Genomic DNA, 24,256 nt, shown 5'->3' on the forward strand with positions numbered 1-24,256 from the left:
GGCTACACCCATAGGTCAGAGATGAAGTCAAAGCAGAGGTCAAACCAGAATAAGGTTGTGATTTCATGTGGGACTTTGTGTCACCCTTACCCTTATTTTGAGACAGTCTTACGGTGTATAGCCCAGGCTGGCCTCAACATATGATCCTCTTACCCTAGCCTGTGGAGTACCTCAGTATGAGATTCTTTTTTGTTGTTGTTTTGGGTTTTTTGTTTGTTTGTTTGTTTGTTTTTCGAGACAGGGTTTCTCTATATAGCTTTGGCTGTCCTGGAACTCACTCTGTAGCTCAGGCTGGCCTCGAACCCAAAAATCCACCTGCCTCTGCCTCCCAAGTGCTGGGATTAAAAGTGTGCGCCACTACTGCTCAGCTTCAGTATGAGATTCTTGCCTAGCTGTTATTTTCATTTAAAGAGAGGAGCTCTAGTGGTGCAGTCTGTCAGCACACATACTTCCATAATATAAAGAAAGCACCAATTTTTTTTTTTTTTTAGTATTTTCCACTTTGCATTTAATAAAGATCCCTTTCTGTTTTATATTTTCTTATATATCCCCTATGATACTTTGGTTAGTCTTATTTTCTGTGTCTCTCTTTACTTCAGTTTTCTGATTTATGAAACCCAAATTTCCATAGAGGAAAAACTTGAGAACTATTTTAAAATATTAAAAAATTAATTAATCCCCTTTGTTTAGTTTTGTTTTTGTTGTTTGTTTTACACTTTAGATACTGTTTTCTGTTGAGCTGTCTGTGTGATAAGCTATCATAAGGAAGCTGCCGATATGATGGGATATCTTCCCGGTGACTGAGTGGAAGGTTGGGACACACGTCTCATCCCTTCACTTTAGGTTAACACTTCAGTATTTAAATGTTGTTGGTGTCCACGGGTACAGTTGGTCACAGACTGGAAAAGCAAGGTGGCCGTACTCACAGAACCCACAGTAATGTCCAGTGTCTTCTTGCCATCTGTTTTAGGCTGTGACCTCTCTTTTCCCAGCAATAAACTGGTCTCTGGAGATCACTGTAAGCTTATAGTGGATGAAAAATCTGGTGAGGTGACACTGGAAGACACAAGGTGAGCACTTTTTCATCTCTTTCCCTTTCTAAGTTAGGGAGCTAGGGAGCTGGCAGTGCAGTTACATTGTGGTAATACGGCTCATATGTCTCAAAAATAAGATTTAAAATATATTGGCTGGTTTTTCTTTTTTCTCCTGACTATGGTTTCCTCACCCTCTACTTTTCCCAGTTCCTCCTTACCTCCCTCCCATCTGGATCCATGCCTATTCTGTCTTATTAGAAGACAAAGTCATCTAAATAATAATAAAACATAATAAAATAAAACAAAAGCAAACAAATTCAAGTAAGACAAAACAGAAGGAAGAGAGCCTGAGAAAAAGCACAAGAAAAAGATACAGACATAGAGACACACTCATTCACACAGTCACAAGTCCCATAAAAGCACAAAACCAGAAACCGTAATATATATGCAAAAGGGTAAAAGTAAATAAATAAAAATGAAAAATAAAATTGAATTTTTAAAAAAGACAACATTTTGAGACAAGGAATCTTCAAAGATGCCAATAAAAACACTGAGTTCATTTTCTGTTGGCGTCTACAGATTGACATGTGGTCTACCCTGAAGAATAGTTTCTCCAGAGGCTTCCTAATTTTTCATTTGCAAGTGGTTATCAGCTGGAGCTAGCTGTTAGGGATGGGGACATGTGTCCACTTCTTTCTTGTGCAAGTCTATTCCTGCTCCTTCAGTCTCTGTGAGTTTGTATGAAGGCCTCATTTTCTTGGAGTCTTCCATCCCCTCTGACTCCTGCATACTTTTCATCTCCTTCTCTGCAGTGTTCCCTGATCCTGAGAAGGATCTGATGGAGACATCCCATTCATTCATGAAAGCGTATTATTTCCCTCCTCTGATTTTTTTCTTACTATATGTGACACTGTTGTAGATCTCCTAACTGTATTACATCTGATTATCTTTTGAAGGGAAACACTTGCTTCAGAATGTGCTTGTTTTAAATTTGGTACAAGCAATAGATAGCCTTCTGGCAGTATATTGAATTACAAACCAACTAGATAAGTTTTAGGTACTTTGTTTTGTTTGTTTTGTTTGTTTGTTTTCATACAATATCACTGTTCTGTGGAACTCGGGGCCACCCAGAACTCATGATCCTCCTGCCACAAGTCTCCTGAGTATTGGGATTTCAGATTTGTATTCTTGTAGAGATTAGGCATCATGATGGCAAGGCATAGAAGCTGGGAAGAGGTTTTTCTAGGGAGAACTAATGGTCCTTTTCTGTTTTAGTGGATAGTAGATGGAATTTTTTTTAACTCTTAACACTATATAGAAAATGGTGCTAGTTCTAAAGCCATCTTCCTGTGGCAACAAGTTGCCACAAACTTAATAGCTTATGAGAATGGTGACTTACTTTTGACAGTTTGTAGAGGTTCAGAATCCAGTGTGGGTCTTGGTGGGCTGATTCCTTCTGGATGCTCTTGAGATAATCTCTTTTCTGTCAGAGGTGTTGCCTTCTGGGGCAGAGGTGCTCTAGAGGAGAAGCAGGTCGTCAAGGCAGAGGCAAAAGGACACGTGGGGTCAGTTCAGGTGATAAATAGAAATCATACCAGCGCATTGGGCTTCAGCCTGAGAGCAGGGGTTCATTTGTTTGAGAAAGACAATGGACAATTGGAGGATACCTGGTTGCAGAAAGCCAGTCAAGATTGAGGTCTGCATGCTGTTTCATCAGTTACTGGGACATGGGTGTGCCTGCATGTTTTTGTCCTGCCCTTGGCTGCTGTCATGCTGCAGTGGCAAAGCTGAGTAGTTGGAGTGAGACTTTGTGACTACAGAATTTGAATTAGTGCCATGTGCTTTATGGAAAATTCTTGCTATTCCTTGACCTGAGAGAATTATTGTGCAAGTCTGAAATACAGATTCCTTCCAGTGCTGGACCTCAGGAATGAAGCTGCAGAGCCAAGCTTGGCTCAGTTGAAATTTATTTTATGTTCAGTGTACTGAACTCTTTGGCTGTCGTGTACTCATTGTCTGATTGTCCAATAGGTCGCCACCAAAAAGTTCTTCCCAAGAGAATCCTTCCTGTCCCCACGCTCTGGACCTAGGACATGCACCATGGTTTCCCATCTAGCAGTGTGATTATCACTGGGTACCACGTCTTTTGAGCACAGGAGCCACACTGCCTTCAGTTGAAATCCCACAATTTGTTTTACGTTTGTCCTGAGTGCATCTTTTGGGAGGGATCAGTACTCAGTAAGGAATGAACTGACAGAGAGGGAGAGAGAATGAACTGGTTGTTGGAGGCAAGGGCAGAGCTATCAGCAGCTCAGGAAAGAAGGAAATGATAGCCCTGTGCTGCCTCAGGATCCACCTTGAAGCATGCAAGAAAGCCCGCATTGGAATTGCAGATGACCCAGATTCAGTTCTCAGCACCCACAGACCATTCAAAACCATATGTAATTCAGTTCCAAGAGTTCTGGTGCCCTATTCTGGCCTACTACACACACGCATACATGCAAACTAATCATACACTTAAAAAAATAGGGTAGGAGTAGAAAGTAATCTTTACAGAAAGAGAAAAAGAGAAAACCATTCTGTTAGATAATTAGGTTGTTAATTTGCTATAAGTGGGTAGTAACAGGCAACCTTTTTGTCTAGATCATTGTCAGGCAATACTCGCATACATAAATGGTTAAAAAGGTTTTTTCCCTCTGAGTATCTTCAAGATAGTAATGCTGAGCAAATTTCTTAATATGGTAGAAAAATGTTTATGCTATTTAGTTATTTTGATTGGGGTAACTTGAGCTTTTGTTTTGTTTTTTTACAGCACCAATGGAACAGTAATCAATAAGCTGCGAGTTGTTAAGAAGCAGACTTACCCTTTACAGAGTGGGGATGTCATCTATCTGGTATACAGGAAGAATGAGCCAGAACACAGTAAGAGAGGAAAACTGACTGGTGTAGTTACGTTCCTCAGGTGTTGCACCAAGAAGCCATCTAGCTGAGGCTGGAACACACCCTCAGAAAGAACATGTGTAGAAGGAGACATCTCCATAGAAAGTGACAGTTATGGGGGGTTCTCAGTGTAAGCACTTGGATGGAGTGCTGACTCTTCAGCTGGGCTTTTCTTCAAGAACACACCATCAGGAGCCACACACCTCACAGTGGCAGCCAAGGATGGGTAGATGGGCCAAGCCAGGCTGGGCCAGGCTGGGCAATAGAATTGGGATGTGGGAGTAAAACCTAGATGGGGCCCAGAAGCCATTGGCAGGGGTGCTTTTGGACACTTTACAAGAGACAGTGAAGGTTAGACTGGATCTAACTCCATGTGGAATAAGCAGGGTTGGGAGAATCTTTGAAGGGTACCCAGAAATACATGAAGACCACCATAAATTTATTCTTGGCAAGTAGTAAAAAGAGGACACTAATATGCCTTAAGTCCTCTTAAAGTAAAACCAGCCTCTTGCCACACAGAAGGATCTTGTATCTTTTTTTTTTATTTTATTTATTTTTTTATTGGATATTTTATTTACATTTCAGATGTTATCCCCTTACCCCATTCCCTCTGCCCCCACCCAGGAGTCCCCTATTTCATCCCCCCTCCTCCTGCTTCTATGAGGATGTGCCCCCATCTACCCCCCCACTCCTACCTCCCCACCCTCAAATTCCCTTACACTCGGTGTTCAGCCTTCATGGGACCAAGGACCTCCTCTCCCACCTATGCCAACAAGGCTATCCTCCCCTACATACACAACTGGAGCCATGGGTCCCTCCCTATGTGCTCCCAGGCTGGTGATTTAGACCCTGGGAGCTCTGGTTGGTTGGTATTGTTGCTCTCCCCATGGGGCCGTATCTTTCTTTCTAGTGGTTGTTTCACAGTTATTAGTGAAGTGTGTCTTTTTCACCCTTTTCTCCCTTATGAGACCATTTTCCCCTTCGGTTGCTTCCTTATACTTAGGTTGGTAAATGTGGTTCACTTTTATTAGAATCACTTAAACTGGTAAAAGTTGCTACCAGAAGGTAAATGAAGATAATCAAGACAGGTTGTGCACTTGGGAGGCAGAGGCAGGCGGATTTCTGAGTTCGAGGCCAGCCTGGTCTACAGAGTTAGTTCCAGGACAGCCCAGGCTATACAGAGAAACCCTGTCTCGAAAAACAAAACAAAATAAAACAAAAAAAGAAAGAAAGAAAGACAGGTTGTGATGTGATCATAGGAGGGGGAGAGATGACTTCCCACGGGGCCACCGCTCCCTGACTTGTTTAATTTCCTTTTAGATGTGGCATACCTCTATGAATCTTTAAATGACAAACAGAGCTTAACTCAAGAATCCCTTGGTAAGTGGAAGGATGGCAGAGGCCTGGATGTCGTCCAGGGCTTTGTGTTCTAGGATGGCCTTTCAGCCCCTTAGTGTCTTTCTGAGTTGTGAGTATGCTCCCTTTGTTTTTTTGCCTGTAGAAGCCAATAAAGAAAATATGTTCCATGTGACCAAAGAGTCCTCAGGTCCAGGGCAGGGTGATGACCCCCAGGTTCCACTGTTGTCACCCATGGCTCAGACATGCTTAGAGGAACCACAGCCATCAACATCGACATCAGACCTCCCCACGGCCTCTACCTCTTCTATGGAGCCAGAGCTGACCTCTGCAGGGCAAAAGCATTCCTCTAGCTCTGGTGAGACGGGATCACAATGACAGTCACAGTTTTTGTTTTTTGAGATACAGTAAATCCATTCATCAGTGAGTGTTCTATAGCCATGTATACTGACTTATTCCCAAGAGAAAGACTAAACACTAAGGACCATGGTAACATAATATTTTTATAATTTTATCTAAATATAATTCATAAACTATAAATATCACTCAGTTGAAGTTTCATTCATAAGGTTATATGGCTATCACTGTTAACTACAGAACACTGTCAGCTAAAAGGAAACTCGTGTATCTGAATTTGCATGTCCTGAACATTTGTGTTCATAGTCGTATATATAGTATGTGGTCTTATGACTGACTCTTTCATGTATCATAATGTTTTCAACGTCTATTCAGAACTGTGTGTTGCTTAGAACCAGTTTCACATGCCCTGGTGCCCATGGCTTATCCTTTGTTCTTTTTTGGTTTGATCTCCAGCAACACACATACATAGACACTCGAAACCTACTTTATCATTACATTTGTCTTCTGTTCCATCTGTTCATGTGCATGGCACCTTCTAATAATCAGATTTCCTAAAATGGATAAATGCATTTTTTAAATGAAAAATGTCTATATCTCTGTCATACTAGCACAATTATAGTTACTACTTAGTGTCTACCAGATGCGAGACGGTATAATAAGTGCTTGTGTATATTCAGTCCCCCATCAGGGACCTTCCATAGAAGTGCTATTTTATAATCTTTGTTCTCAAATGAAAAGCTGAACATAAAAGACTAAAGATGAGAGGATGAGTGGGTTCCAGGACCAGGAAGAAGCCTGGGAAATTTGTTCTTTTTTTAGTATATGAGTTCCTATGTAGTATATGAGTATTATTTATTCCTAAAATAATTCCATTGCCTTTTTCCCCCTCCCCTTTTTTGGTTTAGATAGTACAAACCAGTTTCTTCTTTTTCAAACACTAGTACTTATCATTTGAATATTATAAAGCATATATGTATTGTACTATAATATTATGAATAAGATAGAGAATAATGAAAAATTTCCTGTCTTTTTAGCCAAGCTCATTCCACTAGCATGTGACGCTTAAGCTTCTGCCTGTTTAGGTCAGAACTCCATCAGTTAGCTCCTTGACAGTACTCCACTCCTGTCAGAAGTGTCCGCTTCATACCTTCTGCTGGTATTTAGTATGTAATATGCATTTTGTGATTGCAAGAATGTTCAGTTGTACATCTTAGACCCAGTGTTTAGGGATGACTGTGTTGAGGGCCTCCCTGCATGTCTATCCCTGAGAATGTGCTACTTGCCTCAGCTTCCTTAGCACAGTGATGCGCTCCCATGCATTTAAGGTATGACTCATGGGTGAGTAAGACATGCATCATTCTTACGCTGAGATTGCTGATCACAAACTGCACTTGATTTAAATCAATGACTCTTTCCTGACTTTATTCTAAAGCAGATATATCGGAATCTTTCTTGTTTGTCCCCTTTCACAGGACCTGGGAATACAAGCATCTCCCCAAAAGAATGTAGTTCACTTGTTGCAAATGGTGAACTCTCTAGCCTTTCTCCAGTTTTCCAAGACAAAGAAGCATCCCTTTCTTTGTTGAAAACCGAAGGCCATGAGGAATTGGAGCCTGCCCAAAAAAAGATGAGAAGAGGTTAGACCGCTGTTGTGTGCGTCCTTTGGCCTCTTGTGCTCTGTGCTGTGCTGGCTGTGGCCTACAGTAGGTTTCCACTGTTTGCAGAAGTATGTGGATCCACCTCAGGTTTAGTAATAACTTGCATTTTCTATATGAAAGTCTAGAATTCTTTCTGTTTGCATAATTTAAATAGAACTGTTCACTACTAGGACATGCAACTGTTCTGAAAACTGCATTTTCAATTACAAATGGGTGTCAAACTCTATTTTTGATGTCATAGTAATTTCTCTAAAAAATGTTGTCTTAAGCAGGATATGGTGACACATATACTCTATAGTATGTGTCAGTACTTGGGAGACAGAGGCAGGAGGGTCAGAGTTCAGGGCCAGCTGGCCGTGGGAATAAAGTGATAGAAGAGCTCTAGGAATGATGTCCTGGGGAGAAAACCAGATTATCTAAACATCTGTGGTAAATTAAATTAATTGGCTTGTGGAAGGCATGATATGAATCACAACAGTTACATAGAAAAAAGTAAATAGAGAGCTAGTGACATGGCTCAGCCAGTAAAGGCATTTGTTGTGCAAGTCTGGAAACCTGAGTTCTCTTTCTGGAACCCATATAAAGTTGAAAGTAGAGAACTAGCTCGGGCTGGAGAGATGGCTCAGCAGTCAAGAGTACTGACTGCTCTTCCAGAGGTCCTGAGTTCAATTCCCAACAACCATATGGTGGCTCACAACCATCTGTAATGGGGTCTGGTGCCCTCTTCTGCTGTGTGTTTGAAGACAGTGACATTGTACTCACATAAAATAAATAAGTAAATCTTAAAAAAAAAAAAAGAGAGAGAGAGAGAGAGAGAGAGAGAGAGAGAACTAGCTCTACAGAGGTGTCCTCTGACCTCCACATGTGTACCATGGCATGGAGACACACACACACACACACACACACACACACACACACACACACACACACAATTTCCTTAAAAGAAAAAAGTATCAAGCCAGGCATAGTGCCACATGCATTCTTTTTCAGCACTTGGGAGACAGAGACAGGTGAATCTCTTTGAGTCTGAGGCCAGTCTGGTCTATATCATGAGTTCTAGGACATCAAGGACGACACAGAGAACCCTGTCTCGGGGAACAAAATATTGATAAGAGGTGACTTTTAAACAAAAATGGAAATTTAGAGGCTGGAGAGATTGCTTAGTGGTTAAGAGCCCTTATTCTTAGTCAAAGAACAAGCAAGGTATTAAGCCCAATTAGATGAACACTCCTGTGATCACTGTTTCTAAGGGCTTATCAGGATGACCAAAGTTTCTGAGCCTACTTTCCTGTGTAGCCCAAAGTCATTTTCATGTCTGAAGCTTACTTCCTTGTTCTAGCCTAAGATTTAGATTTCTATCTGAAGTTACTTCTTTGTTCTAGCCTAAGATTTAGATTCCTACTTGAAATTACTTCTTTATTCTAGTCTAATGTCAGATTCCTGCCTGAAGTCCACTTCCTTGTTCTTGGCCAATGTCATATTCCTGCCAGGCATCCTATTTCCTTGTCCTTGGCCCATGTCAGATTCTTGCCAAGCAGCCCCAAAGGCTCTCTGCCTCTTTGTGTCTATTGTCTTGCTTGTTCCTTGACTATTTGCATCTGTTGTATTGCTAGTCTCTCAACCTAGAACTGACCTCAATACTTGCATGTAATTAAAATGGTATAAAAGCAAAAAGGAGGAGGAGGAGGAGGGGTGGGATAGGGAATTCTAGGGAGGGGAAATGGGATGACATCTGTATTGTAAATAAATAAAATATCCAATCAAAAGAAGAAGGAGAAGGAGAAAAGAGGAGGAGGAGGAAGAGGAGGAGGAGGAGGAGGAGCCTTTATTCTTGCCTAGGACCTGAGTTTGCATCTTAACACCCACCTGATAGCTTACAATCACCTGAAATTCCAGTTTCGGGGACCTAGTGCCCAATTCATGTAATCTTGGGCTTTTCCTCCGGGCCACTTAGTTCCTAGAAATAACAACTCTGAGACTAAATTATTATGAATGATTGCTAAGGCCAAAAGCTAGAGCTTGTTCCCCAAGTAGCTCATTTATTTTACTTATTTTATTTATATTTTATTGACTGGTGATGCTTAAGAGATTCTTTCTGTAAAATCAGGCTTTGGCAGGCACCAGGCATGTACATGGTACACATACATACATACATACAGGCATTCACACATACATAAAAATTTTAAAAATGTTTTTAAAAATAGAAAATTATGTAAGATAGGAAACTTAAATTTGTTAGACTACTTGACTTAGCAATAAATATGTAATATAATTATAATGATGGTCATGGAATGTAGCTTAAGCAAGCAATATTTGCTCAATAATTTTAAGAGGACCTTTCAAATTTTAAATCAGTTGAGGGTAACTCAGTGGTTGAGCCTAATGTACAAGGCTCTAGATTTTATTCCAATACTGTAAATAAAGTAAATCAACAGAAGTATTATAATACAGATACATAGCAAAAAAAAAAATCTGAATAATTTCCTCAGATGAGGAAACTAGGTAAGGAAAGGCCAAGGTGGAGAATGACTGCATTTGTTTCCCTCTGTGTGACTTTTAAAGCTGTATGCTTTTCATGCTTTTTCTTCCTTTCTTTTCAGACAGGCTTTTGGTATGTAGCCCTGGCTAACCTGGAACTTGTTATGTAGACCAGGCTGTTAGCAAAGTCACAGAGATCTGCCTACTTCAGCCTCCCAAATGCTGTGATTAAGCATTTGGGAAGAAAGGTGTGCACCATCATGCTTGGCTTTTTTTTTTTTAATGGGTAACTGTATATGGAGAACAGAGAGGACATCAGCTCTCTTGAGCTGGTGTGAGAGGTGGTTATGAGCTGAGAACTGAACTCAGGTACTTTGAAAGAGCAACAAGTTCTCCAGCCCTAAGCATTTCTTTAGTTAAAAATAAAAATTGAGGACTAGTGAGATGTCTCAGTGCGTAAAGGAGCTTGTTTCTAAGCCTAAAGACCTGAGTTCAATTCACCAGGACCTACAAGGTGGAAGGCAAGGGCTAGGTAAGCCCTCCAAGTTGTCCTCTGACCTCCACGTGCATCCCTTTGCCCTCCCTGCAAATCAATAAGCAAAATGTAATAAATCCAACATTTCGTTTGAGATCTAGCTGTCTGTTTCAGAATTCACTCTGTAGACTAGGCTGGCCTCAGAGATTCCCCCGCCTCTGCCTCTCTAGTGAACCATCATGCCCAGCCTATACATAAACTTTTAAAAATAAATTAAAATTGAACAAGCTATGATATTGTGTGCTTATAATCCCAGTCTTGGGGAATGGAAGCAGGTGGATCAGATCTCTAAGGTAACTCTCAGCTGCATAATGAGTTTGAGGTTAATCAAGGCAGCATGAGGAAATTCCCCCCTTCCCCAAAATAAAATAATAGCAGTAATAGCTTATGAATAATTATATAAATGTATATATGTAATATTATATAAATGTATCAGAAGAAAGGATTTTTTTTTTCTTTTTTTGGTTTTTCAAGACAGGGTTTCTGTGTATAGCCCTGGCTGTCCTGGAACTCACTTTGTAGTCCAGGCTGACCTCAAACTCAGAGATTCACCTGCCTCTGCCTTCTGAGTGCTGAGATTAAAGGCGTGTGCCACCACTGCCTGGCAAAAGGACATTTTTAAAGCTTCCAGTGCATTTTAGAGTTTTTTTCCCCCAGAACTCTCTTTTGTGCATAGGGTCATATTTTATTTGTTTAAACAAAAGTGACATTTATAAAAGTACTATAGAGTGATCTCTCCTCCCACTTGTCATCTTTATGTCTTGTGGGTCAGCAGCTCTTCTTTTAAACCAGAATTTAGGCATAGGAACATGTGACTTATTTGGGACCTTCTTTAAAATAATTTTTGTAGCCAGGCATGGTGGCACGTGCCTTGAAATCTGGCACCCAGGAAGCTGAGGCAGGCAGATCTCTTGAGTTCTAGGGCAGTGTGGTCTATACAGTGAGTTCCTGTATAGACAGCCAGGGCTACATAGTGAGATCCTGTCTGAAGAACAAGAAAAGTCTTTTTTAAGTAGCTTTGTTTCCTCTGCTATTGGTAGACAATAGAAATGTGAGAATCGTCTGTGTCTTTAGGTTAAATGGTTGTGACTGTTGGGACTTGTCCTTTGTCTTATAGATGGGGAGCTTGACATGAACCTCCAGTTATTAGTTGCAGACCAGCGTGGAAACGCCCAAACCTCAAGTGAGGATATCAAAGATGCCTCTGTGAAGCCAGACAAGATGGAGGAGACACTAACCTGTATCATCTGTCAAGACCTTCTGCATGATTGTGTGAGGTGTGCTGCTTCATACCCTAGGGTGTCTTCAGCAGTACCGGCTCCCTTGACAAGTGTGAAGAAGTGACCATAAATAAACCAGACTGATCTTCTTGGCCCTGGAATCCGCTCAGGTTTCCATTTTACTTGTAGTGTCAACAAGGAGGATTTTTCTCGAACCCACAGACCAGGGCCACAGAATCTATGAGATGTGATCAATCTTGGTTTTGACTGACACAGGCCATGAGTAACCCAGCAAACCTGGTCTTTGCCTTGTAGGTGAATCATGTGACGTATACTGGGTTTTAAACATTTCCTGGCTAAAGACATAATACTTACAATAGAATGAAGATCCCAGGATTCTCTTTGGGGGAAACTTCTCTTGATTTTTGTTTGGAAACTTGGGAGGTAGATCCTACCCAACTTTCAGTACCCAAACACTTGGTGCTGGATCTATCATTTGTTCTCTCTGAAAACAGGCATATAGCTCTGATTTTTTTAATTACTATTTTTTATTTTGTATCTTCTAACACTGAGCTTTAAGTATTTTTAGATTAGATGATACAGTTCTCCACAATTGGCCTATGGTTGGGGATCCAGCTTGCAATCCTGTTTGGGTCAGCCTGCAGCTGATTTTGTTTGAGTGTCATAGTGACAGACCTTTGGAAGATTTTGTCAGGAAATGTGTTCTTTATTCCTTTGTATTCTGCCAGTTTGCAGCCTTGTATGCACACATTTTGTGCGGCTTGCTACTCTGGTTGGATGGAGCGTTCATCTCTGTGCCCTACCTGCCGATGTCCAGTGGAGCGGATTTGCAAAAACCACATCCTGAACAACCTCGTGGAAGCATACCTTATCCAGCACCCAGGTCAGCTCCACCACCTTTTCTCTTGTAGGACCTGGGGCTGAAGCTCTGCCCTGAGCCATCATCTCTCTAGTCCTGTCCTGTAGTAAAAATATTAAAATCCTGGTACAGGGCTTCTTCCCCACCTTAGACCATTTATGGTCCTGGATGAAACACACACACACAGCCTTTATATTTTAATATGCCTTATGTAGCAGCTCGGCAGCTGCCTACCCTCCATGCTGTTAGAATCCACTTTTCTATCGATGACTTCAAGTTATCACTTACTGTTTACTGTGTTCCATCTGGGCTGCTGTTAGTTCTAATTGGCCAGCCCTGTGAGCCACGTTCTCTTGGCCCTTAGCCCATGGCTGCGGCTCTTCTCCCTCCTGTATGTTGTTCTTCATCCATGGTGGCTTCTTTGCCTTTCCTCCTCCTGGTCTTCTCTCTTCAAGTCTGTGAAACTTCAACCTCACCTATGTCTCTTCTGCCCAGATGTTGGCTGCGGGCATCTTTATTCACCAATCAGAATTAACTTGGGGGCGGGGTCCTAGGGGCTAATAACTGCAGACTCTAAATCTTAGGGGCCAGCACATAACATTACAGTAGACAGTAAAAGGCAAAACCTCAACACGTCCATTGCCAGTGACTGTTGCTGTGCCCTTTATGTCTAGATAAGAGTCGCAGTGAAGAAGATGTGAGAAGTATGGATGCAAGGAATAAAATCACTCAAGATATGCTCCAACCCAGAGTCAGGAGGTCTTTCTCTGATGAAGAGGGAAGTTCAGAGGACCTGCTAGAGCTGTCTGATGTTGACAGTGAATCCTCAGACATCAGGTTAGACCTGTGCCTGGCTCAAAGTGGGCATCTGGGGGTGAGAAGTACGTTAGTATTGTGCTTAACTGTACTGTGGGGTGTGCAGCTATAGGACTTCAGTACTTCAGTTTCCTTAGTGCTTTTAGCTTATTTCCTCAAACTGGAGTATGGCCAGAACTGAATGGTCCCAGAGCAGCAATGAATAAGTTAAGAACCACAGATAGCCTTGATGGACTTTTTAATTAATTAATTTTCAGACAGGATCTCTTTATGTACCCTTTGCTATCTTGGAACTCACTATCTAGGCCAGACTGGCCTTGATCCCACCTTCTACAGCCTCCTGAGTGCTGGGATTAAAGGCCTGTGCCACTGCTCCTAGCTTAGTTGTCTCTCTCTTGTATGTAGCCCTGGCTATCCTGGACTTACTATGTAGACCAGGCTGTCCTTGAATTCACAAAGATGTGCCTACTTCTGCCTACTTCTGAGCAGTGAAATTAAAGGCATGAACCACCATTCCAAGACTCTTCAGTGGGTTTTGAATCTCCCCAACAATACCCTTCATTTTCTGAGGCCCCTCATCGTAAGTCCTGATTCACTGGCTATAGCAGAAAAGTCATATGTATTGTTTTACCCACATAAGCACATGTAATTCTTAGAGTTAGAGACTGTGAGTCCTTGGCTGTAAATGATAGAGTTATAATTTCTTGGAGTAGTATCACAGGAGAGGCATAATACCCAAGCTGAGAGGAGATGGCCCTTTGAGACTTAATTTTACTTGGTGATACGTTGGTTTCAAGTCTCCATTTTGGGCCAAGGCCATGCATGATAATTTTCAAAAAATAAATAGCAGATTACCTCCTCTCTGGCTTAGAGAGTGAGTTCAAAGCTAGCCTGAGAAGCTTAGACTCTTGTTTCAAAACAAAACTACTTTAAAAGGCCAAGCACTGTGGTTGAATGATGGAATGATTGCCTAGCATGTGGGAAGGTTCAGGTCAGTCTGGCATACTAAGTTGAGTGTGGCCGCTGACACCTTTAATCCTAGCTCACCAAGATCCTCGTGCCTCAGCCTTGACAGTGCTGGGATTGCAGCTGTGCTCTGATTCTAACAAGGCAAGAACATACATGTATTGAGAGAACTAGCAGTACTTACAGTGTAGATTTCTCTCATGAGCCTGGGTTTTCTTGGCCTTGGAGTATATGAGTCATGTCCACTGAGTAGGGAGTAAGTGGTCCAGGGTAGAATGTGCTGAAGCATGGGGTGTGAAGGATTGAGCAGGAGAGTAACTGAGCACAGAGCAGCTATCTTGTGGTGGATGCTATCTGCTATCTTCACTTTTAGACTCCTGTTCCAGGTAGTTATGGGTGCATCATCCCTGTGGTAGGAACTGGGCAGGAAAATGGGGTTCACTGCCTTGTTCACACATGCTGAAGTGGTGCTGCAGATAAGCAGAGGTAGAGTAGAGGCCTTGAAGGGTAGAAGCCCAACAACTGGAGCTGGTAGGTGATGATGTCTGCATGTCTGCCTGGAATCTGTTCCTTTGTAACTGCAGCTCTGCTTCTTCTCCTCACAGTCAGCCGTACATTGTATGCAGACAGTGTCCTGAGTACAGAAGGCAAGCAGTGCAGTCCCTTCCTTGTCCAGTCCCAGATAGTGAGCTGGGAGCTGCACAGGCCCTTGGTGGGGAAGCACCTTCAACATCTGCCAGCTTGCCAATAGGTAAGATGGTGGTGTCTAACCATGAACTCTTCCTTCCATGGTGTTACATCCTTGTGATTTTTGTTCTGTTTTCCTGTGGTGTGATTCCTCTATGATGTCTTTCCTGCTCTCTCTTCCTTTGCTTCAGGTATCCTTTCGCCTTTCATAGCCTCTTGCTTGGCATAACCAGTATTGGTAAGAAATTAGGAGATTCGGGTAGAGATAGGAGAATCTCTGTGAATTCGAGGCTTCCCTGGTCTTTATATTGAGTTCTAGGATAGCCAGGCCTAAACAGAAAGACCTTTCTGTCTCAGAAAGAGAAAGATATAGAGAGATACCCAGAGTGAAAAAGAGAGAGGAGAGAGAGAAAATTAATTAAGTGGACATCTGTTTATCTGAGGGTCTCCCTTTTGGACATACCTAATAATTGACAATTCTGGATTTAACTTTGGTCTTTCTTCAGCCTACTGCTTCAGGAAATTTGCTTAGTGAAGTTTTCCAAAGCCAAAATGATCATTCTGTATCTATTATTCAAATTAAGAGACTGGCTTCTTTCTGTCGGTATGCTGAATTCCCATTGGCTGACTTGCATGTCCATAGTGTTGCCCATCAGTTGTGTATTTCCAAGATAGGCACCTAGATGCTCTGAGAAAAACAAAGACAGGCTGGGATGTGGCTCACCAATAGAGGGCGTGCTGAGCATTGGGTTCTACTCCAACTTAAAAGGAAAACAGAAAATATGAGAAGGGGAAAGTGAGCTGCCTACTTACATATGGCATGCTGTTCTTAGCTCTCGGGGTTGAACTAGATGCAGGTAGCTTTGCAGTGCTCCCTGCCTGGGGCTGGCCACTCTAGTTGTAGCTCCTCCTGTTCTTAGTACAGTCAAGTCTGTAATCATTGCCAGACTGAAGATGGCCTTAGGAGCCCTGGCCCTTTCACTGCTATTTAGCCGGAGTGTATTAGAAAGCCACTAACACAGGGTGGTTGTTAGGAGGCACGTTCTTGGCCACTCTACTCTGGTTCTCAGGGTCACTTCTAGAACTCACAGTTGGGAAAGCAAAGCAGTCCTCAGCAACCAGAGGTAGATGCTTGACCATAGCCTAGGATAGCCTTTTTGCTTTTTTGAAACAGGGTCTTAATTTATAACTCAGGCTAGCCTTGAACTTGACCTTCTGCCCCAGCCTCCCAGTAGCTAGCATTAGAGGTGACTTGAACTACCTTAGTCCATTTACTTTTTTTATTTTTAATTTTATTTGTATATATGTGTATGTATGCATGCATGCATTGTGTATTTTTGGTGCTGGGGGTTAAGCTGAGGATTCTCAAATGCTAGACGAATATTCACTGAGCTATAGCCAGCCTGAATTCCTGTGTTTCAAATAGAATATCATTTGACCACTTAGGAAGTAGTTTGAATTCCTCCTGGGTTCTGGCACTCCTCCTTTGTCCTTCATAGTTGCCTCTCTAGTTGTAAATTTTTTGTCTGCTGTCTTTCACCTGATATCTAGACATACTCTGACCTAAATATGTATGTACTCCAGCAGCCCCGGATTATATGTGCCCACTTCAAGGAAGCCATGCCATCTGCACCTGCTGCTTCCAGCCTATGCCTGACCGGAGAGCTGAACGTGAGCAGGATTCCCGTGTTGCCCCTCAACAGTGTGAGTATGTCAGTCTCCCTCAGGTGCCCCCTGCAATAGGAAGACACTCTTGTGTATCCTCCATGGCTTGATTTTCAAATGGAATTGACTTTATGTAAGCTATGAGACAAAGATGATTGTTTCCCATCTGCATGGAGCCATAGTCATGTGATCCCATGTTATGTTTCACCACCAATCAACACCACTGCCCTGTAGAGACCACACCCACCAATCAACACCACTGCCTTGTAGAGACCACACCCACCAACCAACACCACTGCCTTGTAGAGACCACACCCACCAGTCTACACCACTGCCTTGTAGAGACCACACCCACCAGTCTACACCACTGCCTTGTAGAGACCACACCCACCAGTCTATACTACTGCCCTGTAGAGACCACTTTTCCACATGTGCGTGAGTCTACTGCTGTGTTCTGAATCTATATCCATTGTCTTATCAGTACTATAGTCATTATACAATGTGTTATTTATAAATCTAGTAGGTGACATATCTTGTTTCTAATTTATATTTCTTACCATTAAAAAAGGTCTTTGGATAGAGACATAGCTGAGAGGTAGAAGAGTTGTTTGGATATACAAGCTCCTGGGTTTCATTCCTAGCATTGCAAAACATCAGAAACATTTTTATTTAATGGCTGTTTGAATTTACTTTTGCTTGAAATGCTTGCTTGTATCTATTGCCTTTTAAAAATATTTCTCAACTTGAAAGTTCCTTGACTATTACTGCTGTTAAATAAAGAAAGATATAAACTCATGTGGCCACATCAACAAGTTCCTACAGTACCTGAGCCACTCTTCTGGATATCAAGGGCACAATGTCTGGTACAGTCCAGGTTCTCCACTTCAGTGATATAGTATGTTCTGTGTGCTCAGAGACTGTTTCTGGGGAGATTGTTCTCCTATCCTGGACTTAGTGTAGCACAGAAACTGTAGCTCAGCAGGGATGTGCATTCTGGGATATGCCACTAACAAGTCCCGGCATACCAAGGCGACTTCTAGGCATGTTGAAAAGAATCCCTGGAAGAGTCCTGAAAATACCCTGAGAAATACAGATCAGTAAGTGGCAGCTGAAGTTATGTTCTTACAATTTTGCTAAGAGGGCAGTCTTTACTTTTGGCTAATTCTGTAGAGATTGCTTTTTTTTTTTTTTTTTTTTTTGGTTTTTCGAGACAGGGTTTCTCTGTTTAGTCCTGGCTGTCCTGGAACTCACTCTGTAGACCAGGCTGGCCTCGAACTCAGAAATCCGCCTGCCTCTGCCTCCCAAGTGCTGAGATTAAAGGCGTGCGCCACCACCGCCTGGCGAGATTGCTTTTACAAAATGATTATTCCCTTTAAAAAATTTAGTTACTGAGTCCTGTAAGAATTTCAGCTAGGGTTTATTTAGTACCATATTCAACGAAATTGCATTGTAGAGAACATTAAACATTAAAAACCTTTTCTATTAAAGGCAAGCACAATAATGTAAAAACAGTATTTATGGTCAGTAGCAAAGTTCTCCGAAGCCGTGAATGTGCAGTTAGTTCAAGTGTATCACATATTCAGATTGGGGAGACAGTGAACTAGGGCTGTTTGGGTGCTGGGGTCAGAGACCAAGCTGTCTTTAAGGTCAGGATTTTTAACATAACTCTGAATTATCATAATTCTATCTCCTTTTATTTCAGGTGTTACTTGGCATGTTGTCTCTGCTCCCTGCTTCCATGAAAACACCTTAGAAATACTGTTTTCAAAGAGAGCTGAGGTCTTGAGTCTGGTGCTGAATGTCCTCAAGTATGAGAGCAGCACAGTTGTAGGTCTCAGCTGACCAGCTGTCCTCTCTCCATAGGTGCAGTGTGCCTGCAGCCCTTCTGCCACCTGTACTGGGGCTGCACGAGGACTGGCTGCTTTGGCTGCTTGGCCCCATTCTGTGGTAATGTCAACTCTTCAGCCCTTAGTTGCTTTGACATTTGTGAGTTCTCTTAGTGAATTTGGGTCAGGTGGTGTTGAATTATATTCTGAGAAAAGAGGCTTCTGTGAGCCATCAAGTGATTACCTACCCTTTTCTGCTACACTACAGAGGTTTCTCACTTTGAAAGTCTCAAATGCATGTTGCTTCAAAAGCAAGCAGTAACAAAATAAGAAAAATACCGGTTTTCCTATACAGGAGAGATTACTTATTCACATAAAAACCCTACTGCTATAATTCTAGCCTTCCAGAGACTTAGGCAGGAGGATAACAAATGCAAAGATAACAGCTGTGTGGTGTTGCATAATTTAATCCCTACACTCAGGGAGGTAGAGACAGGTGGATCTCTGGAAGTTCCAGGCCAGCCTAGTCTAATAAGAGTTCCAGTCCAGTCAGGTGTATATAGTGAGATCTTGCGTCAAAGAAAAAAAGTTCAAGTTTAGTCTACAGTGGAAGTAGACCCCGTTTGAGTAGTGAGATAGGCATCAATTTTACCTGTTCTCTATTTAAGATTCCATTTTAGTTTGAGTGTGATGGTGCTGTGTATGTAGCATAGATGTATATTTGAGTTTTTGTGTGCATGCATGTGTACAGATAGAGGACAAAGGTCAACGTTGACTGTTCTCTATTGATTCCTGCCTTATTTTTTATTTATTTACTTATTTTGGTTTTTTGAGGCAGGGTCTCTCTGTGTAGCCCTGGCTGTCCTGGAACTCACTCTGTAGACCAGGCTGCCTTATTTTTAAAGAAGTACTCATTTCTCATTTATTTTATATATGCACACACATGCCATGACACATATGAAGTCAGAGGAGTTTGTGGGAGTCAATTCTCTCTTACCACATGCATCTCAGAGATTGAACTCAGGTTGTCAGATTTAGAGGCAAATACTTTTACCTGTTGAGCCATTTTCTTGGCTCTCCATTTTAAATTTTTAATTTTTTTATTTGTTTTTGTCAGTGATACTGTTTTTTAAATTTTCTTGATTTTTAATTTTTTTCATGTAATGTAGGTTGATCTTATTCTTTCCCCTCTCCCAAGTCCCAGATCTCCCACTACCACCCCCACTTCATATTAATTCTCTCTGTGTGTCAAGAAACAAAACAAAACAAAAGACAAAAAACAACCCATGGAATCCATTCTGAATTAACTCTTGAGTATGAAGTCTGCCCCTCTAGTGTGGATGATGCCCCCACTATCATTCCATGGGAGAGAAGTGATTCCCTTTTCCTAGCAGCTCTCACTTGCACATAGCTTCTTGATTAGAAATGAGACTTTGTGTCTTCTTAGTGCTGGGAATTTGTGTGGCTTGAACTTGTTCAGGTCTTATGCATGCTATCCCAGTCTTCGTGAGTTCACATGTGCATCAGCCCTGTTGTATCTGAAAAGTCTTCTACCTTAGAGCCTTCCACCACCTTTGTGCTCTTGCAGTCTTTGTGCCTCCTTGATCCTCCTAGCCTTGAGGGGAGGAATGTGACAAAGACATCCCACTTAGAGCTGAGTACTCAAAAGTCCAGTTGTAGGTGTTGGTATCAGGTACCAGCATGGCAGATCGGCTTCAAACCCAGTGACATCACACCTAGGTAACAGGGACCCGCACATCTGTGGCCATGGCAACCACCATACATTCCCAGAATCCACTTGACTCACTTCCCACCTTTACCTGTGAGTGGCTACATCACAATCCAGATAAAAGGCAGATCCCTCTGACCTCTTTTTCTCTTTCCCCTTCATCATCGCCACCACCTTTGCTCCCTTCCCCCACAATAAACCCCACGTGGAACTGTATTGGCCTGATGTGGTCTGTCAAGACACAACAGTAGGTCTCTATGTTAATTTACCAGCTACTATAACAAGAAGCCTCTCTGAAGAGGATTGAGCAATGCGCGGGTCTATGGGAACAATAATATGTTACTAACAATCATTTTATTGCTATGCTCCTGTAGTAGAATATTTTCCTGTAGTGCCTGTGACCTATCTATTCCAGATTCTTGACCTCATTAACAGTTTCGGGTATGCTTTCCATCTCATGGAGAGAGCCTTAAAGTTAATTTTAAAAAGTCTTTGGTTACTTTCATTACACTTGTACCACTACTGCACCAGTGGGTATGTCTTGCAGACAGGTCACTATTATAGCACACGGGGTTCTTAGCTGGGTGAGACTGTTGATTACTTTCTGCCTCTGGTAGCATTTGAGCACTTGGACTGCTGGTTAGTAGGGGCGAAGTGTCTGGTTGAGTACCAGTTTGATTTTTCCATGTTTAGTGACATAAGTATGTGCTGATTTCAGCAATAGGGTCTTACCTCAGATTGTGGAAGGTAACCAGTAATATTTGCAATAACCTGTACTGACTGGGAGTGGTCTATGGAAGTCCTTTAGCTAATGACTAAAGAGATGTAACCTATTTCTGGTACTGGAGCTTTTGGTAGTATATAATATCTAGTTGGGGCATTGACTTCATTTATTATATTTTATATTTCATCATCCTTATTTTGACACAGAGTCAGTGAACCCTAATGCTCACCACTTGGCTAGGACTAGTTGGGTCAGCAATCTCCAGGGATCCACTTGTCTCTTCCCTCTACCAATGCTAGTGTTACAGACATGCCCTGCTACACTTGGCTTGTTTTTTTTTTTTTTTTTTTTTTTTTTCTTTTCTTTTCTATATTCATACAGGGGATTGAAACTCAGGTCCGCATGCTTGTGTGGCAGGCATTTTACTGACTCAGCCATTTCCACACCTTGTTAGCTTTTTATAATCTTTGATGGAAAGAGATTTGGTTATTCTGTCAGGCAAACAATAGTTTGGTAAGATATATGTCATCTTAATAAAACAGATAATATTCTTCCTTCCTCTGGCAGAGCTCAACCTGGGGGACAAGTGCTTGGATGGAGTGCTGAATAATAACAATTATGAATCGGATATCCTGAAGGTATCGCCTCCATGCGTGTCCTGGGGATCAGTGAAAACAGTGAAGCTTTCCTATAACTTTTGTGGTTTCTGTTAGGGCACACATTTTCTCTTTAGCATTTGCCTGCAAATGTACACTGTCAAAAACACACACTGTATTTTCTGACCAGTACAGTCAGTTAGTTCCATGATTCTATTTGTCAAGTTTTCCATATGTTCCAAAATGAGGAAATCCCTGTCTGTCCATTGTGCTGTCAGACTGTAGCAATTGGCTAATACATCTTACAGAGAGGGTTCTAAATCCTGGCTTGCTCTGGCTCCTTTTTCTGAATATTTTTTCCCATGTTTGAGGAAGCTAGCACAGGTCTTAGAACTGTAATATATTCAGTTCTGCACCCTCTGCACTCCTGTTGAGAACTTTGCTTCCCTTTGAGACCAGTCATTTACTTGAACACATCACCAGACATACTTAACTAAGCACCACTACACCCTACTTTTGTGTGTATTAAAACACCTTTTAGTAATAGCCTTGAACAGTGTCAGGGAAAGACCTAGCATTCAGCTATACTTGTCACCCTTGGTGAGGAGGTTGGAGGGCAAGTATATAAGGGAGAAACTTAATAATACTCAGAGATTAAAAGGGAGAAATTCTCCTTGGAGTGTGCTTCTATTCAAGGAGACTTAGCTTCTACCAGAGGTAAGTCATCCGTAGCTTATATAGGCCAGGCAGGATCTAAGCAGACATTGGAGATTGTCCCTTCTCAAAGGCATATGTCTGACTCTTCAGAAAATCAGGGAAGAGGGATCTGGTATGTTGTTCACAAAAAGCAGATGTTGGCGATTTAATGATTTGATTTGATGTATGTTAGAAGCAACACTGACTTAACAGTCTGTTTTCTTATTTCTCTGTCCCTTTTAATAGTATTTAATGTTAAAGCTCACTGTTTTCCTTCCCCCCTTCAGTGTCTTATCTGTTCTTGTGCTGTGAAGGCCTTTGTGGAATTTTTTGAGAGAATCGTGACTCTTCTTCAGGTCCAGAAGCAAAAGAGCCTCTTGGCAAAGAACTTGTGAAACCTATGAGGGAATTGACTGTAGTTTATCCACTGGCTCTTCGCAAATGCCATTCAAGGACAGCTGTGTTCTGGCTTTGTCTACCTTCCCAGCCTTTTATGAAGTATCCCCTTACTAGTTGAATGATTCGTCTAAACTGGAATTTCTTTTCAACCTTTTTCCCATCACAGAATTACCTGGCAAACAGGGGTCTGACATGGAAAAATATGTTAACGGAGAGTCTCCTGGCTCTACAGCGGGGTGTATTTATACTGTCTGGTAAGCAATGTTTAGCTAGCTCTGTTCTTAAAAATGAATTTTTAAGGGTGTCTTAGTTTCTTATACAGTGGTAAGATCTTGGCAGGCCACACTTGACAGTATTACCTGTCTGTATTACTATAGATTTATGTCTTTGACCCTTCCTAAGAAGATGGAGGAGGGTCTAGATACTAATGTTTTGTTTTGACAGAGTCCCACAGTATAGCCTAGGCTGTCCCTGAACTCCTGATCCTCCTGTCTTCCTCACTAGTGCTGGGATGACAGGCGTGAGCTGCCATACCTGTCGAATCACTTTTTAAAAAAAGATTTATTTATTTTATGCATATAAGTACACTGTCGCTGTCCTCAGACACACCAGAAGAAGACATCAAATCCCATGACAGATGGTTGTGAGCCACCATGTGGTTGCTGAGAATTGAACTCAAGTCCACTGAAAGAGCAGTCAGTGTTCTTAACTCCTGCGCCATCTCTCCAGCCCCGTACCTAATCACTTGATGTTTTAAAAACTTGTTTTTTAAAAAACTTGGTGCACTTGAAACTTGTATATCATGTTTTAGCACCTTCTCTCCCTATTAAGTAAGGATGGGAGCGTGGCTAAGGGAGCGTGGCTAAGGGAGCCTCCACAACTTTGTCACTTAACTTGTCTGCACTGAGTTGGCAGATAAAGTTGGGTACTGTGCTTTCTCCCTGAGGAGTACATGGTATGGGAGGCTATAGAAATTGTAACAGTTTTTTTTTTTTTTTCTAAGACTTAAATGTTTATTAATAGAAATGTGAGCAATTTGCTTAAAATCCCTTTAGTTATTTCTTTCTGGTGATTATGTTCTGTTGTGGCATCCCATCCGACTTCTAAGAACACCTTGGATTTCTTGATTTTGTATTGTAATAGGAATAACTCATACAGAAAATATGAATGGCTTCCTGTTCTTCCAGTACACTCAGACAAAACCCAGCACCCACTTATGGTACACGGTCACGGTCACCTGTCAGTCTAGCTGCAGGGGGTTTGGCGTCCTCTACTGGCCTCCATGTGGGTATATACTCTGACACAACTATAAATAAAATAAATACTTAAAAAAGAAAAAGAAAGAAAGAAAGAAAGAAAGAAAGAAAGAAAGAAAGAAAGAAGGAAGGAAGGAAGGAAGGAGAGAGAGAGAGAGAGAGAGAGAGAGAGAGAGAGAGAGAGAGAGAGAGAAAGAGCTGAGTGCTGGAGAGATGGCACATTGGTTAAGAGCAACGACTGCTCTTCCAGATGTTCTGAGGTCAACTCCCAGCAGCCACACGGTGGCTCACAACCATCTGCAATGGGAACTGATGCCCTCTTCTGGTGTGTCTGAAGACAGCTACAGTGTACTCACATAAAAGAAAGAAAGGGGGTTGGGGAGAAAAGACTGGACATGGTAGTGCACACCTATAATCCCAGCACTCAAGAGTCAG

The 24,256-nt window shown here is 41.9% G+C and overlaps 1 protein-coding gene across 3 annotated transcripts in view; it reads left to right on the forward strand.

The window, feature by feature from the left end:
- The window catches only part of Chfr (checkpoint with forkhead and ring finger domains), a 35,552-nt gene that overhangs the window by 3,724 nt on the left and 7,572 nt on the right, over nt 1-24,256 (forward strand). For 2 of the 3 annotated variants that reach the window (XM_076922315.1, XM_076922318.1), the window contains 13 exons: nt 971-1,070; nt 3,847-3,956; nt 5,295-5,354; nt 5,476-5,688; nt 7,163-7,327; nt 11,479-11,638; nt 12,331-12,485; nt 13,136-13,298; nt 14,849-14,994; nt 16,515-16,634; nt 18,459-18,542; nt 21,442-21,512; nt 22,732-22,819. In XM_076922315.1, coding sequence (XP_076778430.1) covers nt 971-1,070; nt 3,847-3,956; nt 5,295-5,354; nt 5,476-5,688; nt 7,163-7,327; nt 11,479-11,638; nt 12,331-12,485; nt 13,136-13,298; nt 14,849-14,994; nt 16,515-16,634; nt 18,459-18,542; nt 21,442-21,512; nt 22,732-22,819 — 1,635 coding nt within the window. The remainder of the gene's footprint in view (nt 1-970; nt 1,071-3,846; nt 3,957-5,294; nt 5,355-5,475; nt 5,689-7,162; nt 7,328-11,478; nt 11,639-12,330; nt 12,486-13,135; nt 13,299-14,848; nt 14,995-16,514; nt 16,635-18,458; nt 18,543-21,441; nt 21,513-22,731; nt 22,820-24,256) is intronic. The other variant, XM_076922316.1, reaches the window with a different exon arrangement.

This window comes from Arvicanthis niloticus, chromosome 24, assembly GCF_011762505.2.
Source record: "Arvicanthis niloticus isolate mArvNil1 chromosome 24, mArvNil1.pat.X, whole genome shotgun sequence".
NCBI lineage: Eukaryota > Metazoa > Chordata > Mammalia > Rodentia > Muridae > Arvicanthis > Arvicanthis niloticus.